General features: G+C 24.4%; 1 protein-coding gene across 1 annotated transcript; it reads left to right on the top strand.

Moving 5' to 3' along the window:
- Positions 1 to 437: 437 nt before the first annotated feature.
- Positions 438 to 12,220, top strand: LOC134836610 (uncharacterized; the record flags this gene model as incomplete). The annotated part of the gene is made up of 6 exons (XM_063851802.1): positions 438 to 628; positions 1,465 to 1,636; positions 1,777 to 1,882; positions 2,017 to 2,198; positions 9,478 to 9,597; positions 11,942 to 12,220. Coding segments are annotated over 6 exons (848 nt in total), but the record flags the coding sequence as incomplete, so codon positions are not given.
- Between the last annotated feature and the right edge of the window lie 5,019 nt (positions 12,221 to 17,239).

Raw genomic sequence — 17,239 nt, 5'->3', positions numbered from 1 at the left:
TTGTTATAAACAATTTCTTCCTCTTTCTTCTTCATAGTCGTGTCGTTGTCGTTCATTCATACGTTATAAAATAATAAAATAATGGCATATACACGCCCGCATTTCCATATTTACCAACACACGCTCACACAGCGACGCACTCACACCAAAAAAGGCCGTAAATTGAAATAAAGAAGAAGAAATTCTAACGACATCATGCAAAATTTACATTTATTTTCTTTTTTTTCTCCATGACTTATGAAAGTTTTTAAGGACACAGAAAAAAAATGTAAATAAAAAGTAATAAAAAAATATTTATTTATATTAGCGAGGGAAAAGTCACATGATGATTTTTCAAAAAAAAAATAATGAAAAAAAAACCGAATTTCTCTCCCGTATTTGCGTTAATTTTAATAAATAAACTAACGAACGTTTTCCTTCTTGTCATGTCATTTCAGTTTGTAACTCCGTCAAAATTACCAATCTAAAGGCACCGGATGTCGTTGTGATAAATGAGAATAACCAGGAACCAATTGTGTTAGATTGTGAATACGAAATTGGTCCAAATGAGAAGGGATTTGTACTTAAGTGGCTGTTGGATGGGAGTCCCATTTATCAGTGGATTCCGTCAAGAGCGCCATTTGCATTGGTAAGTTGCTTTTTTCGTTGATTAATGAGCTGGAAAGAGATGAATTTTTAGATCTTGAAAGAAGTTTTAGGTTTGAAAGATAAAATTTTGTAAGAAAATATTGAAATTTGCAGAAAATTTTCGTTTTTTACGAAGATATGAATTTTTTTCTAAGCCCCAAGCAATTTTTTTAGGAGCTGAAAGTCAAATTTTTAACTAATTTTCAGAAAATAAACTAATTTTTCGAGATAAAACGAAAATTTTAGGGCTGTATCCAAATTTCAGATGTGAAAACTTATTTTTTAGAGTTCATAAGTTTTCAGGTTTAAAAACTAATTTTGAGAGCTAAAAACTAAATTTCAGAGCTGAGACCTATTTTAAAGCTTAAAACTGATTTTCAGGGTTCGAACAAACTTTAGACTTAAAAACTAATTTTAAGAGCTGAAAATCAGTTTTTAGAGCTGAAAATCAGTTTTTAGAGCTGAAAATCAGTTTTTAGAGCTGAAAATCAGTTTTTAGAGCTGAAAATAAATTTTTATAGCGGAAAATGAATTTTTATAGTTGAAAATCACTTTTTAGACCAGAAAATTAATTGCTAGAGTTCAAAAATAAATTCTTGGAGCTAAAAATAATTTGAAAAATTATTTTTAAAAGTTTTAGTTAATATTTAGTTTTTAGAGCTGAAAAATTTTTTAGGTCAAATTATTTAACAAAGTTGAGAAATAATTTTAAAAATCTAAAAACTGATTTAAAAATCTAAGAAAAAATTTTCTTTTAAAATCTATAGAACTGAAAATTCATTTTCTTTCGATAAATTTTTAAGTTTCCAACAATTTTTTCATGAAAATCCTTTTTAGCGCTCCTTCAAAGATCGCGTCAACGTGAGCTACGAAGCCTCCACAGAACGCAACTACAAACATCGAGCACTTGCCATCACACGTCCCCTATGGAACTTCACCGGAGAATATTTGTGCAACGTGCAAACGTACGAATCGAATGACAAAAGATCGAGAAAGATTCAATTTATCCGTAAGTTATGCATCACGCAGCAGCAAAAAAAAACTTTTACAATCAAACTTTTTTTTTCAATTCGCATTCGAAACATTCACGGGACAAAACATGACTTTATTATTAAATTTTTCTGTTTTTTTATTTGAAATTTCCAACAGAGCCGGAAACGAAATTTGACGTTAGCTTTGACAATGTCGACGATGAGGTGGCTATCATGAGGTGTAGCGCACACGGAATTGCCCCCAAGCCGAATGTAACTTTATAGTAAGTATCAAAAAAAAAATAATTTTTTGACTTGTTTTCCATCTTTTGAGAGACAGCAATAAAATATCATTTCGCTACTCGTGTATGAATATCAATCAATTCATTTCATTTGAACACTTTTATTACTTTTTTAGCGTTGATAGCATCAAACAAACGGACGTCACGGAGAACACAGAACAGACAGATGATAATTTATTTGATGTCGTTGTACACACAAAAATATTCCGGAGCGTACTGAAGGAGGGATCATCTATTCACTGCGAACTGACAATTCCGGGAACCAATTATGTCCAAACCAAAGATATTTCCTATTCAAGTAAGTGATTAATTGAAATAGTTTGTTACTTGTGCGGTTTTTATGGTTTCCTTTTTATCTCTCCTGCCATCGTTTTAGATTTTAGTTTTTTTTTGTGGTCTTAATTTTCCCAATCATTCATACGTTTTGCTCAAGAAAATTATATTTTGGGTCAATTTTAGTTTTTACACACTTGAAACAATGTCAATTTGATCAAAACACTTTAACATATTAACAAAAAATATTTTATAAAAAATTTTGACAGATGTCACATTTTTTTGAAAGACAAATTTTCACTCATAAAATAAAATTTTTATGACAAATTTTAAAATTTTTAAAATTTTTTTTTTTTTAATAAATTTAAGTAAAAAAAAAAATTTTAAAAATTTTATTTTAATTTAAAAATTAATAAATTTAAGAAAAATTTTTTTTTAATTTAATTTTTTAAATTTAATTTAATTTTTTATTTTTAATTTAATTTTAAAATAAAAATTAAGAGAAAAAATTTTTTAAATTTTATTTTAATTTTTAATTAATTTAAAATTAATTTATTTTTTATTTAAAATAAAATTATTTTATTAATTTTATATAAAATTGTGAAATATTTTTCATTCATTTTGAATATAATTATTAAATCTGAAAAAAAAATTAAAAAAAATATTAAAAATTGATATTTCAATTTAAAAAAAAATCAAACACTTGTCATCTGTCAAAATTACACTTTATGAACATATCCGACAAAAATTTAAAAAAAATCAAAAGTTAAGGCACTTTATTCATTAAAAAACAATAATTTTTGCTCGACAATAAGCCACTATTATTTTCGTAATCACAACAAATCCGGGATAGTCATTCAAACCAATGAGAGAGAGAAAAAAAAATTAAATTACCATAAACTTTTATTTTATTCAATTTATTATATTATACGGAATAATTTCCATCATGATGATGATAAAACTTTTATCAATTAAATGCTTAACGAAGGAATAAATTTTGTATAGTTTTTTTTATTTTCCATGGTATTATTATAAAATTTATTTTATTTTATTTTATAAATTCAAATAGTTTATGAATTTATTTATTTTATTGAATGAAAAATTATTATAATATCGAGCGTCTGGCTTCCAATAAATTACTCGAGTGAATTTTATATTCTAAAACTTTTTTTTCTATATTTTTCAAAATAAATCGTATTTATTTGGGGAATGTTTTTTCTCCCATTTCCCAAATCGAATTTTTGGTGCAGTTTTGCCCTAGTTTTGATTAACAATTAAATGTAAAATATTTTTTTGGGAAAATAAATTGTATTCAATTTTGTAACGAAATTCCTAACAACTCTCTTGTATTTATCTGCCTAAGGAGTGTTTTTGTGAATATATCGAGTGTATTATCTCAATACTCATTCAATCTAACTCCATCAGTTTTGTGTTGTGATTTGGTGCATTTAGTAATACAGACACTCAAGGAGAAAAGTCAATTTCGAGAATTAATTGAGTTTTATGTCTTTTGGGTATTTTCTTGTGTTTCCACAGAAAATGCAATCCACTTGCCAATGAGAAAATTCCTTTAAAAGCTTAGATGAAGAGGATTTACTTAATTCAATATATTCGATAAATACGAAGAGAAGTTGAAACAAAATGCAGTGAGTGTCATTAAAATCTTTTCCCAAAGACTCGTAATCCGTAATCGTTCCTCATAAATTTAAATTGTTCCGTCATCGCCATGCCAGTATACATTTTGCTAATGATTAAGTGCCTGACTTATAATTTTTAATAATACTTCATATATTATTTCACCTCGGGTCGAACAAAGCCCGCATCACATATACACACACATACATTTGTGAACATTTAGAACATAAATAAATTAAAAACGCAACATTCTCGCAGGAAAATTATAATTTCCGCTTCAGATTTTCTGTTTTAATTCCGACTTATCATGCAACAAAAGTTTCTTTTTTTCGTCTTCTTTATAATTTTCTTTGTTTCTCTGTTCCACGAGGTGTGCGTTACGGCAGGAATTAAACTGTAATTATTTTTTTTCAAGACAGTCCTCGAAAAAACTTAACATGATGAAAAACAATCACAGCTTTATTATTTTCGATGAGAATTAAAAATGTGATAAACAATCACAGCTTTATTATTTTATTTATGATTCTTTTTCAGTGCTTAATTGAGAAAATGCAATATTACAAGCAATTAACTTGTGTTTCTTGATAAAAATTGCGAGAAATCTTATTAAATTAATTTAAAATTTAATTAATTAATTTATAAAATTTATTTTGACAAAAATGGCTATTGAATAATTTTTATTAAATTGATTTAATTTTACATTTTATTTAGAAAAAATTTTTTTTCAGTTTCAAAGTTTTAATGATTAAAAATTAAATTAGAGCCCTTTGACAAAATTTTATCCATTTGGAGAAAGATTTGAAAAAAATTTCTATGACACACTTTTTTTGCTCTTGATTTAGTTTTCAAAACAAAACTATGTCAAAGAAAAAATTTTTTTTCAGTTTCAATTTTTTGGCAGTTTTGAGTTAGAAAATGATTAAAAATGATAAATTAGAGCCCTTTGACAAATTTTTATCCATTTGGAGCAAGATTTGACAAAAATGGCTTTGACACAGTTTTTTTTTGCTCTTGATTTAGTTTTTAAAACAAAACTATGTCAAAGAAAAATTTTTTTTCAGTTTCAATTTTTTGGCAGTTTTGAGTTAGAAAATGATTAAATTAGAGCCCTCTGACAAATTTTTATCCATTTGGAGCAAGATTTGACAAAAATGGCTTTGTTTTTCACATTTCCCAAATTTTTTTGCTCTTTTTGTTTTCAAATGTTTTTTTAAAAATTTTTCAAAATAAAATTCATGCACAATTTTTTGGCAAAGTTTTGAGTTAGAATTTGATTAAAAAAAAATTTTTTTTTGACAAGTTTTTTCCTAGTTTTGACAAAAATGATTCTTTGACGAAATTTTTGTAAAACACTTGCGTTTCCGAGCATAGTGTTTTTTTCGCAAAACTATCCGAAATAATTTTGATTCAAAATTTTGAAAAAACAACAAAAAAAATTTTCTTGTATTTATCTGCCTAACTATGCGTTTCCATGTTTTTAAAATGATGAATAAATTGAGTCTTATTTTTTTTATCCATTTTTTCATTTGAATCTAACATATGTTTCCAGAAAAGTTTTGAAAAATTTATTGATTTTTGTCAAGAAAAAATTTTTTTCAGTTTCAATTTTTTCCGAGCAATTAGAAAAATGATTAAGCGCACAATGTTAGCGAAAAAAAAGACAAAAAAAATTTCCACAAAAAAGTTTTTTCAAAAGTTTTCTTATGACTCAAGGAATGTTTATCGCGAAAAAAAATGAACAAAAAAAATTTCGACCGAAATCCTCTTATTCACCACTTTTCAACAATTTTTTGGGTTGGCGTCAAAACTATCGTTTTGAAAAATGATTCTTATTCAGCGCACAATTTTGTTTGACAAAAAAAAAATTCTTAATCAAACTCGAGTCAAACTATTGCGAAAAAAAATGACAAAAAAAATTTTTTTATTCATTTTTCAAAAGTTTTGATGTTAGAAAATGATTTTGATAAATTAGAGCTCTTTGACAAATTTTTATTGAGCAAATTTGACAAAAATTTTGCTTTTCGGGTTGGCGTCAAAACTACGTTTTTGAGCATATTTTCATTGATTTAAGTCAGCGCACAATGTTTAGCGAAAAAAAATTGACAAAAAAAATTTCACCCAAAATCCTCTTATCATTTTTATATTGAATTAATTTTTTTAACGGGTTGGCGTCAAAACTATGCGTTTCCGAGCATATGTTTCATAGAGAAAAATGATCTACTCGAGTCAGCGCACAATGTTAGCGAAAAAAAATGAAAAAAAAAATTTCGACCGAAATCCTCTTATTACCATTTTTAATTGAATTGCCAACAAAATTTGCTTTTAACCATTTGTCAAAAATTTCCGAGCATATGTTTTTGACAAAATTTTTTTCAAGCTCTTGATTTAGTGACAAAAAAAATTTCACCCAAAACTTATTAATTTTTATAATCAAAAAAAAATCGTCAAAACTATTTCATGTTTTGAGTTAGAAAATGATTCTTTACTCGAAGGACAAATTTTTATAAAAAATTGAACAAAAAAAATTTGACAAAATTCTTATTACCAACACATTTTTATATTGAATTCAACAAGATTTGTTTTTAATTTGCAAAAACTATGCGTTTCCGACATATGTTTTGAAAAAGTGATTATGAAAAAATAGCGAAAAAAAATCAAAAAAAAAAGGATCAGTTTCAATTATTACCATGGCATTTTGAGTTAGAAATTTCCGCATTAAAAATGATAAACTTTTCCATTTGGAGCAAAGACAAAAATGGCTTTTACACAGTTTTTTTTAATCGAGTTTTTCTACTTGATAATTTTTTTTCGCAAAACTATCCGTCGAGCAGGAAAAAAAATCATTCAAGGAATTTTAGTTTTAAAAAAAATTGATTAAAAAAATTTTCATTGAGAAAAAATTTACATTACCATTTTTTTACATTTGCAACAATAACCATTTTTCGTCAAAAAATGCGTTTCCGACATATGTTTCGCAGAGAAAAAAATGTTTTCAAAACAAAAATGTCAAAAAAAATTTTTTTTTAAATTTTTCAACAAAATTTGGTCAAAAACAGTTTTTTGATTAAAAATGCGAAAAAAAATTGACAATTAAAGCTCTTATCCGACATCAAGATTTGACAAAAATGGCTTTGCACATGTTTTTGAAAGGAAGTTTATCGCGAAAAAAAAAACAAAAAAAATTTCAAAGAAAAAATTTTTTTTTTTTCAAACATTTTTAAAAAATTTGAAAAGTTTTTTATTCAAAATTTGCGAAAAAAAATTAAAAACAAGTTTTACAACCATTTAGCACACAAAAACTTTTTCCGAGCATATGTTTCAAAGAAAAAATTTTAATGCATTTTTAATTAAAAATTCATCAATAGAGCTTTTGACAAATTTTTATCCAAAAAGCAAGATTTGACAAAAATGGCTTTGACACAGTTTTTGACACAGTTTTTTTTGATGAAAAAAAATGAAATTAAAAATTGATTTAGTTTTCAAAACAAAACAAAAAAAATTTTTTTTTGATTTTAAAATGATTAAAAATGATAAATTAGAGCCCTCTGACAAATTTTTATCCATTTGGAGCAAGATTTGACAAAAATGGCTTTGACACAGTTTTTTGCTCTTGATTTAGTTTTCAAAACAAAACTATGTCAAAGAAAAAATTTTTTTTCAGTTTCAATTTTTTGGCAGTTTTGATTTAGAAAATGATTAAAAATGATAAATTAGAGCCCTATGACAAATTTTTATCCATTTGGAGCAAGATTTGACAAAAATTGCTTTGACACAGTTTTTGACACAGTTTTTTTTATCTTTATTTAGTTTTTAAAACAAAACTATGTCAAATTAAAAATTTTTTTTCAGTTTCAATTTTTTGGCAGTTTTGAGTTAGAAAATGATTAAAAATGATATATTTGCGCTCTCGATCAAATTTGTTTTCATTTGGTGTAAGATTTGACAAAAATTGCTTTGACACAGTTTTTGACACAGTTTTTTTTGCTCTTGATTTAGTTTTCAAAACAAAACTATGTCAAAGAAAAAATTTTTTTTCAGTTTCAATTTTTTGGCAGTTTTGAGTTATAAAATAAAAAATAATAAAAATAAAATGATTAAAAATGATAAATTAGAGCCCTCTGACAAATTTTTATCCATTTGGAGCAAGATTTGACAAAAATGGCTTTGACACAGTTTTTGACACAGTTTTTTTGCTCTTGATTTAGTTTTCAAAACAAAACTATGTCAAAGAAAAAATTTTTTTTCAGTTTCAATTTTTTGGCAGTTTTGAGTTAGAAAATGATTAAAAATGATAAATTAGAGCCCTCTGACAAATTTTTATCCATTTATAGCAAGATTTGACAAAAATTGCTTTGACACAGTTTTTGACACAGTTTTTTTTGCTCTTGATTTAGTTTTCAAAACAAAACTATGTCAAAGAAAAAATTTTTTTTCAGTTTCAATTTTTTGGCAGTTTTGAGTTAGAAAATGATTAAAAATGATAAATTAGAGCCCTCTGACAAATTTTTATCCATTTGGAGCAAGATTTGACAAAAATGGCTTTGACACAGTTTTTGACACAGTTTTTTTGCTCTTGATTTAGTTTTCAAAACAAAACTATGTCAAAGAAAAAATTTTTTTTCAGTTTCAATTTTTTGGCAGTTTTGAGTTAGAAAATGATTAAAAATGATAAATTAGAGCCCTCTGACAAATTTTTATCCATTTGGAGCAAGATTTGACAAAAATGGCTTTGACACAGTTTTTTTTTTTGCTCTTGATTTAGTTTTCAAAACAAAACTATGTCAAAGAAAAAATTTTTTTTCAGTTTCAATTTTTTGGCAGTTTTGAGTTAGAAAATGATTAAAAATGATAAATTAGAGCCCTCTGACAAATTTTTATCCATTTGGAGCAAGATTTGACAAAAATGGCTTTGACACAGTTTTTGACACAGTTTTTTTGCTCTTGATTTAGTTTTCAAAACAAAACTATGTCAAAGAAAAAATTTTTTTTCAGTTTCAATTTTTTGGCAGTTTTGAGTTAGAAAATGATTAAAAATGATAAATTAGAGCCCTCTGATAAATTTTTATCCATTTGGAGCAAAAAATTAAATTAAATTAAAATTATTTTATTTAAATATTTAAAACCTTTGAAAAATCTCGAAATTTTTTAAAGAAACATTCAAGCCGCAACGAAATTTATTATTTTATTAAACACGAACATGACTCATAATTTCTGTTCTACTCGTAAATTCTCTTTTTAACTAAAGTTGCTCTCATATTTTAATTGAACTTAATCATATTACAAGATTTTCGTTACAAGATAGCAACTTTCAATAAGTTAATCCAACTTTAGACAATAACTTTCTAACAACTTTAATACAGAATTTCCTGTTTGTTTGTGCGTTTCACGCCTCAAGCTTATGTATTTTGTGTTGTTTAATATATTTATATTGATTCCGGATATAAGTTTCAATTTTACTTTGTTTATCATCCATACACTGCCACTCGAACATTGTTGCCTCTTAACAAACATAATTTTCATTATTGTTGTTTTTTTATTTTATTTTATTTTATTGTGTTTGGTTTTGAGCTCATACACACAAAATTTTTCTGATTTTTGTTTTTAAAAGCAATAAAAGTTTGTACTAATCCCTCATTAAATTTGAAAAAAAAAATTAAACACGCTTCTAGGATTGATTCGTCCATCATCAACTACTACCACTACTACTACTTCTACGCAAAAAACAGATGTTGAGGAAAAAATTAGCACAATTTCGCAATTTGCCGATCGTGAAAAGTTGCGTAACGAGGGTAAGGACACACAAATCGAATTGAAATGAATTGGAATGCTCCTCAATATGATTTTTTTTCTGCCCATTTTTATCAAGTATTTTTGTTCCAAGTTTTGTTTTTTGAATGGAAAGTACAAAATTTATCATTTTTTTTCCTCAACTTGTTTAATTTTTGCTTTTTATGCACGTTTTTTAGTCATTGATTGCATCGAATGAGAGCACACAAAGTAAACGCTATTGAATCTCGTTTCTATATTTTTATCGTTTTCACTTCAATTCCTGCGAATCGAAACTAAAAAGAAGATGAATCCATAAAAAAAAATTAAAGTGAATAGATTTTAGTAAAAATTTCAAAAAGTTTAATAAAAATTTTTAATTTGTAAAAATTCGAAATTCAGTTTTCGAAAATTTGATATTTTTTGAATTTTTTTAGAAATAGGTATTTAAAATTAATTCAAATTTTCGAAAAAAAAACTTTAGAAAATTTCGAAATTTATTTTAAAAAGTTTTTCGAAAAATTTAATTTAAAAAATTTAAAAAACTTTTCAAATTTCAAGAAGAATTTTCGAAAATTTTAAGAATTAATTTCGAAAATCTTAAAAGCATATTTTGATTTTTTTTAAAATAAAATTTTATAATTTTCGAACATTTTGATTAAAAATATTAATTTTCGAAATCTGCAAAATTTGAGCTTTCCAGATTTTCGAAAATTTTTTATCTGATAGAAGAAGGTTTTTGAAATAATTTCTAAAAAGTTTTCAAATTTTCGAAAAATCAAGTATAATTTTCGAAAATCTTCAGATGCATTTTTCGAACTAAGGAATTTTATATTTTTTTTTAATTTAGGAATTTTCGAACAGATTTTAAAAGATCAAAAGATTTTTTAATCTACTTTCTACTAATCTACTTTCGAAAATCTTTCGAATTCGAAATCTACTGAAATTTTCGAAAATTCTTATATAAATTGTGAATTAAATTCTGTCTTCGAGTTTTCAATATTCAACATTCATTGCGGTGCGGCGATAAATCCAAATAACTTTTCTTTGGATTTTCTTGACTGAACCACCTCAATAAACATGTTGTGCAATTTCTCAAGCATTCCCTCTGTGTATGTCGGGATGCGGTTGTAATGTGTTTATCCTGCTTATCCCCCACAATAATAATAAAAACATACAGCAAAAAAAATTTAAAAACTCACATCGAACGAGAATCGAAATACTTTGTGTGACAAACTTTGAATATTTATGTTTTTTCGATTGTTATTTATGTGCTCTTACCATAATTGACAGGATTATTTACGATTCACCTAATATTATTACACACGTTCATCGGAGCATTCGTCGTCGGCGTTGTCGTCATCGATGAAAAGCTTTAAAAGTTACACAAACACTTTCAGGCTGCGATGCGATGATGCGATGGCGGTTCGTGCTCGTGTGCCTGCCCGTTGAAACATAAAAATAAATATTTTTTTATGTATAATATTTATATTTTTACCTCTTGCTTGTGTGTGTTACTTTGCATGCGGGTGTACTTTTCCCATATATACATTGTCAATTTTTTTTTTTATTATACATAAATATATTTATTTATTTTTTCGATGCTTTTTCGAGCTATAATGCAAATAGTTTACGTGCGACGAATAAAATGTAAACTAAAGGCGAAAATATACTATTTTTTTTTTTTTTTGTAAAAAATTGAATATATTGCACCCAATTTTATATTTTATTCACTGTTTTGTCGTCGTCGTCTGTCGCTGCTGGATATTTTTTCACGTATTGTGTTATGTATCGTTGAAAAGCAATTTTACAGGTTTTTAGTTAGACGATTTTTATTTGCTTTTCCAATATGTATGAGCCTATAAAATATTTTTGAGGTAGGAAAGTCGTAAAAATAGGCATTATTTATGGTAGCATTACAAGGCGTCAGATGTTGAATGCGTGTCATCATAAAAAATCAGAAACCAGAACTTTAAGGAATAATTTTACTTTTGACAGGTGTCAATTTTTTTTTCTGAAATCTCAATATTTTTAATTCAAAAAAATTATTTAAATTAATTAAAAATATTAAAATTAATTTAAAATTTATTAAAAATTAATTTTAAAATTATAAAAAATTAATAATTAAAAAAATAAAATTAATTAAAATTAAATTAATTTAATTAATTTAAAATTTAGGCATTAAAAATTTATTTGGAAAATATTAAAAAAAAAATATTTTAAAATAAAATTAAAAAAATAAAAATTAAATATAAAATTAAAAAAAATAAAATAAAAAAAAATTGACACCTATTAAAAATTAATGATAATATTTAAAAATTATTTTTTTTCTTTACTTACACAATTTATTTTCTCTCTCGTTTACAGATAGCTCAAGTACCAAACTGTCAACGCCAGCTACAATCATGATTTCCATAGTAATGTTTCTCATTTCAAAGCTTTAATACGAGATCACCAAAGAACCACAACACGATAAACTATTTTACGGTAAGCTAGTAACAAACTAATACAACTAACAACTAACTACGAAAGAAGAAAAAAAAGTTTTAACTTTGGATTTTTTATAAAAAAAAATGTAACAAGAGAAAAAATTACAAAAAAAAAAAGATTTTAAAAGAAGAAAAATGTTTGAAAGTTACTAACCTATATAGCTACGTAACTCAAAGAATATTATTTGTAAGAAAAATATGGGAAAATATACCGAAGATAATGTTATAGTTGATGTATATTGAATAAACTAAGAATTAAGAATAAAAAATAATAAAATATGCTAAAAATGTAGAGATATTGTAAAAAAAATATATAAATTAAATAATTAGGAATTGTTCATAAAATAACTTTGAAAATAAAAAATATTACAATTTTTATTTATTTTTAAACATTTAAAATATATATTTATAAAAATTACTGAAAAATTATTAGAAATAATTAAAAATAATTCTAAAATTTTCTGTGATATTCTTAAATAAAATTAAATGTTTAAAAATAGAAAAAAATTGTCATATTAAAAAATTTTTAAAGATATTTTTATGAACTCACCTAAATTTAAATGTATAAAAAAGATAATAATTAAAAATAATTTAAACACGAAAAGGAATTATGAGTAAAAAATTAATCCAAATTAATTTTATCCAAAATAAATAAAAAATATGTTGCAATATAAATTTAATTAATTACAAAAGAAAATATATGAAAAAAATAATTTATTTAATTTTATATATAAAAATCACCTTATTTTACTTTTCACTTCAAAACTACTTTTCTTAACTTTTTTTTTCAATGTTTAAATTATTATGCTAACCCCATAAAATAACGAATGAATGCTGCAGTGCAGATTTTTACAATTTTTTTTTTGTACTCCTATAGCTTTTTATTTTTTTTTTCATCTCTCAACCACTTTCTACGCTGAAAAAAAAATTATCATCTAATTGGATATAAATGATAAAAAAAATATTATTATTAAATTATGATAAAAAAAATACATAAATCGATGCCTTAAAAAATTTTACATTTAAAATGAAATTTACAAAAAAAAATCCTATTGAAAAATTTTCTTTTGTTTATTTTTCTCATCTACTTTTACTCATCTAATGAACAAATTATTGCAAAAAATACAAATTTTGACGACCTTTCTGTCACTCAAATTTAATTTATTTAACCTCTTTTTTTTGTCGTTTTGGACAAACCACTCGCACACTAATGAAATTGTTTTAAATGAAATCAGCAGGATCAAAATTGCCTCAGCGGGAGCCCAGCCAACAAAAAAAAACACGAGAAACGTAATAAAATTAAATAAATAGTAATTAAATATTCACACCACATAAAACACGGCACAGAATTAAGCGGAGAGAGGCCATTATTGTATAAATAACCCCGCACTGGGCGTACAACAAATAGTAATTGGGAAGCAATAAATCATGCGTCGAGTCGAAAAAAAAGTTTTTTTTGCTGTGCGGGTGAAGTATTTTATGACCGTGAGAGGGTAATTTCGCACATTAGTGAAGGTGTTGTGATTTTCAGTTTTTCACGGAGGAATGGAAAGAAGGAGTAAAAACGGAACGACGGAAGTTGTTACTCCATTTCGTCATACTTGATGCAATTAATTCAACGATAAATGTTTACAAATATATCAATTTCCACATAAACACAAGCGACGAACGAAAAAACAACAAGAATTTTATGAATTTTATGCAAATTCGGGAAAATTATTCATGGAAACTGTGTTTTGTTTAGACATTTTGAGCGACATTTAGTACGAAACTGTCCGGTAATGTTTACTTTTTTTTTGTTGCTCGACATATAATTTATGTTATGAGGCATGTTTATTAAATATTTGTCAAATTTCGGTTGAATTTGTTTGTTTACTCGAAAATTAGTTGCATGACGTGGTGAATTAAAAGTAAATTTTATGCAGAAAAATGTTTGGGTTGACAAGTAAAAAATTCATGGAATTATTTGGATGATGGATTATTTATTAAAATAAATTTATTTAATTAAAAAAATTATTAATTAATTAATAAATAATTAAAAATAATTAATTAAATTTAATTTAATTTCAAATTAATTTAATTAAATAATTTAATTTAATTTATTTTAATTTAATTTAATTAATTTAATTAAATCAAATATTTAATTTAATTTAATTATTTAAATTAAATTAATTTTTTAATTAATTAATTATCATAATTTATAATTATTTTTTTAATTAATTCAATTTATTCAAAATAAATAAATAATTATTTTAATTTTAGGATCAAAATTGATTAAAAATAATTTTAAAAAATATTGGAAAAAAAATTAAAGCTAATAAAATTCAGTAAATTTGCAAATTTTATTTAATGAAAAATTGAAAATTAATTTTATCACGATTTTTTATTTTAAAATTAAAAACAAAATAAAATTAAAAACAAAATAAAATAGAAATAATAATTAAAAGAGAAAGTATAAAAAAAATTAAATTTAATTAAAAAATTTAAATTTATAAATTTATGCATTTTTAAATTTTTATTAACCAAAAATTCACAAAAAAATTAATTAATTTATTAAAAAAAGACAAATTTTATCTTTTTTTCCTTTAAAATCCTTTTTTATTAGCTTCCGTTCAATTTGTTTCAACTCAATTAACACAAACACTATCTTACATCTCGTCTTCTTGCTAGAATTTTCACTTCACCAACAACTCACAAAGCAATTTATTGATGCAATTAATTGAAATTCGCAAGTAGAGAGAGAATATTCGAAAGCATTTTGTTTTGTTTCCATTCTAGTTTTAATTGAATCCATTTGCTGACATGAGAACGAGGCTTGCATAACAGAATTTTCTTTTGTGTGTTGTTTGTGTTAAAAGCGCCAGAAGTCTATTCAGGTGTGTGTTTTGTGCGTCTCACCATTGATTAGTACCTACAACTTACGTTTTTCTTAAAAAGCAAAAAAATACCTGACTGCCTGGAACAATCTTCAATCTAGACGAGAAGCAAATGGAAATGAATTGCATTGAAAATCTCACATTCATGGGTTTTAATTTACTTTTCATTCTTTTGCTTCTGTGTGTGTTTTGGTGCAAAAACCTTGTCAAGCAGCACAATTTATTTGGTTTTCATTCAAGCAAGAACAACAACATTGAGCGACCATAAGCTTTTGTTTTGCATTTTCCTTTTTGGAATTCAGAGAAAAAAAAGGGTAGAAACCACTTATTTGTTGATGAAAACTCGAACGCAGGTAAAAATCCAGTAGTTTACAAAAGAAGTGCCAGAAGGAGAAAGAAAGAAAGGACAAAGAGCGACATGCACGAAAGTTGTCGGACTGTTGTGAATTGTTGTTGTCAAGTATCACATAACACTCTGAACAAATAAAAGGGAAAACAATTGAGGTTGTTCCGAATAGTTTTGCACAGAAATGAAGTTTAGCACAAGCAGACAGAGGAAAAACGAAAAGAATTTGTAAAGCAATGAAAAATAATCAAGTCGATATTTTTCCATCGTGTTTATTTTGTTTGTACGAGGACACTTCACCTGTCTTGCAAAATAAAACCAATTAAATATTTATCACAACACATCCGTTCACCTCACACTTGCTTGAGAAATGTTTAGAAAATTTTCAAGAGACGAGAATTCCTGATAATTTAATTTAAAAACTTTTGAAGGAAGTTGAGTGTCGTGTGTGTGTTTGTTGGTGTGACAAACAATTATAATCTAATTATTTATTGTGAATTCGAGTTAAAAAGTAATAAATAATTGTTGTTTGGGTATTATTTGATTACATGTTATGTGGAGCTATGATATGTCAAACTTTTAACTTTTTAATTTAATTCGAGATATTTTACGTTTGAGGGCTCCTGCTGATTTTTGCTGCTGTGAAGTTAAAAGCTGTCAAAATTTAAAATTTAAAAAATTATTTTTTGGTAAAAATTGTCAAATTTTCCTCATATATAATTTAATTATTTTTATTAATAAAAAATTAATAAAAAAAAAAATGAAAAAAAAATTAATACAAAAATTAAATATTTTAATAAAAAATTAAATAAAAAAATACAATTATCATTTTCTATCAGATTATGAATTCTAAATTTTATTTTATTTTTTTTAAAATTATTTTTTCAATTTTTAAAAAAATTATCAAAATTTTTTGAAATACAATTTGATAATTATTATTAATACTTTTAATTAATTTTTTTATATTTTTAATATTTTATTTATTTAATTTAATTGAAAAATATTTAAAATTATTTTAATTTTATTTCTTCGTAAAAAATAATTTTTTTAAATTTTGACAGCTTTTTAATTTTTTTCATTGCAATTTTCTTTAATTCGCTTCAAATAAATAAAAAAGTTTCACAAAAATCGATAAATAATAAAAAAAAAGTCTGTCTTTGTAAATAAGTCAATAAAATAATAAAAATATATAAATAAATATAAAAATCAATTTATTGCACTATATCGAGTCAAACATAGGAGTCAAAACTAAGTATAAGATGAGAAATGTCTGTGAAAAAAATAAGTGTTGATGTTTTTAACTAACATTATATGCGTATAAGATATTTTATAGTAAATAAAGAAGAAAATACAAAGAAAATAAAGTAACGCTTAAAATATAAAATTATTATTAACGCGCATTATTAGCAAACCAAAAAATAATCACTTCCGATTTAATTTTTATTTGTACTTAAAAGTAACTCAATTTTTTTTTTCAATAATTTTTATCAATCAAAATTATTTAACTTCAAAAATATCAAAAAAAATTAGAAATTTATACCAAACATAATTTTTTTAATCAAATAATTTTTTTATACGAAAAAATATCGAAATTGTACGTAAAAAATAGAAATATTTAAAACGCAGCTGGATACCTAAGAAGAAAAATATTGCACTAAATAACACAAATAAACTAAAATAAAAACGAAAATTTATGTTTATAAACGTAAGAAGCCTGTCTTGTAAAAATGAGTCCCAAAAAAAAATAAATAACGACTATTAACGATAAAAATTAAAAAAAATAAAAAATTAGTGAATGTAATAAATTGATTAACCTTGGACTAACCAATATACTATAAGGATTTGTACAGAACAGAGATAATGTTATAAAAAAAGAAGAAAATAATAAATTATATTGTAATTGTATAAAAAAACAAAACAAACGATAAATATGTATAATGAAGATAAAAATAAC

The sequence above is a fragment of the Culicoides brevitarsis genome, unplaced genomic scaffold (assembly GCF_036172545.1).
Source record: "Culicoides brevitarsis isolate CSIRO-B50_1 unplaced genomic scaffold, AGI_CSIRO_Cbre_v1 contig_82, whole genome shotgun sequence".
Classification (NCBI taxonomy): Eukaryota; Metazoa; Arthropoda; class Insecta; order Diptera; family Ceratopogonidae; genus Culicoides; species Culicoides brevitarsis.
Note: the sequence above shows the minus strand (reverse complement) of the source record. Positions and strands in the feature narration are given on the sequence as shown.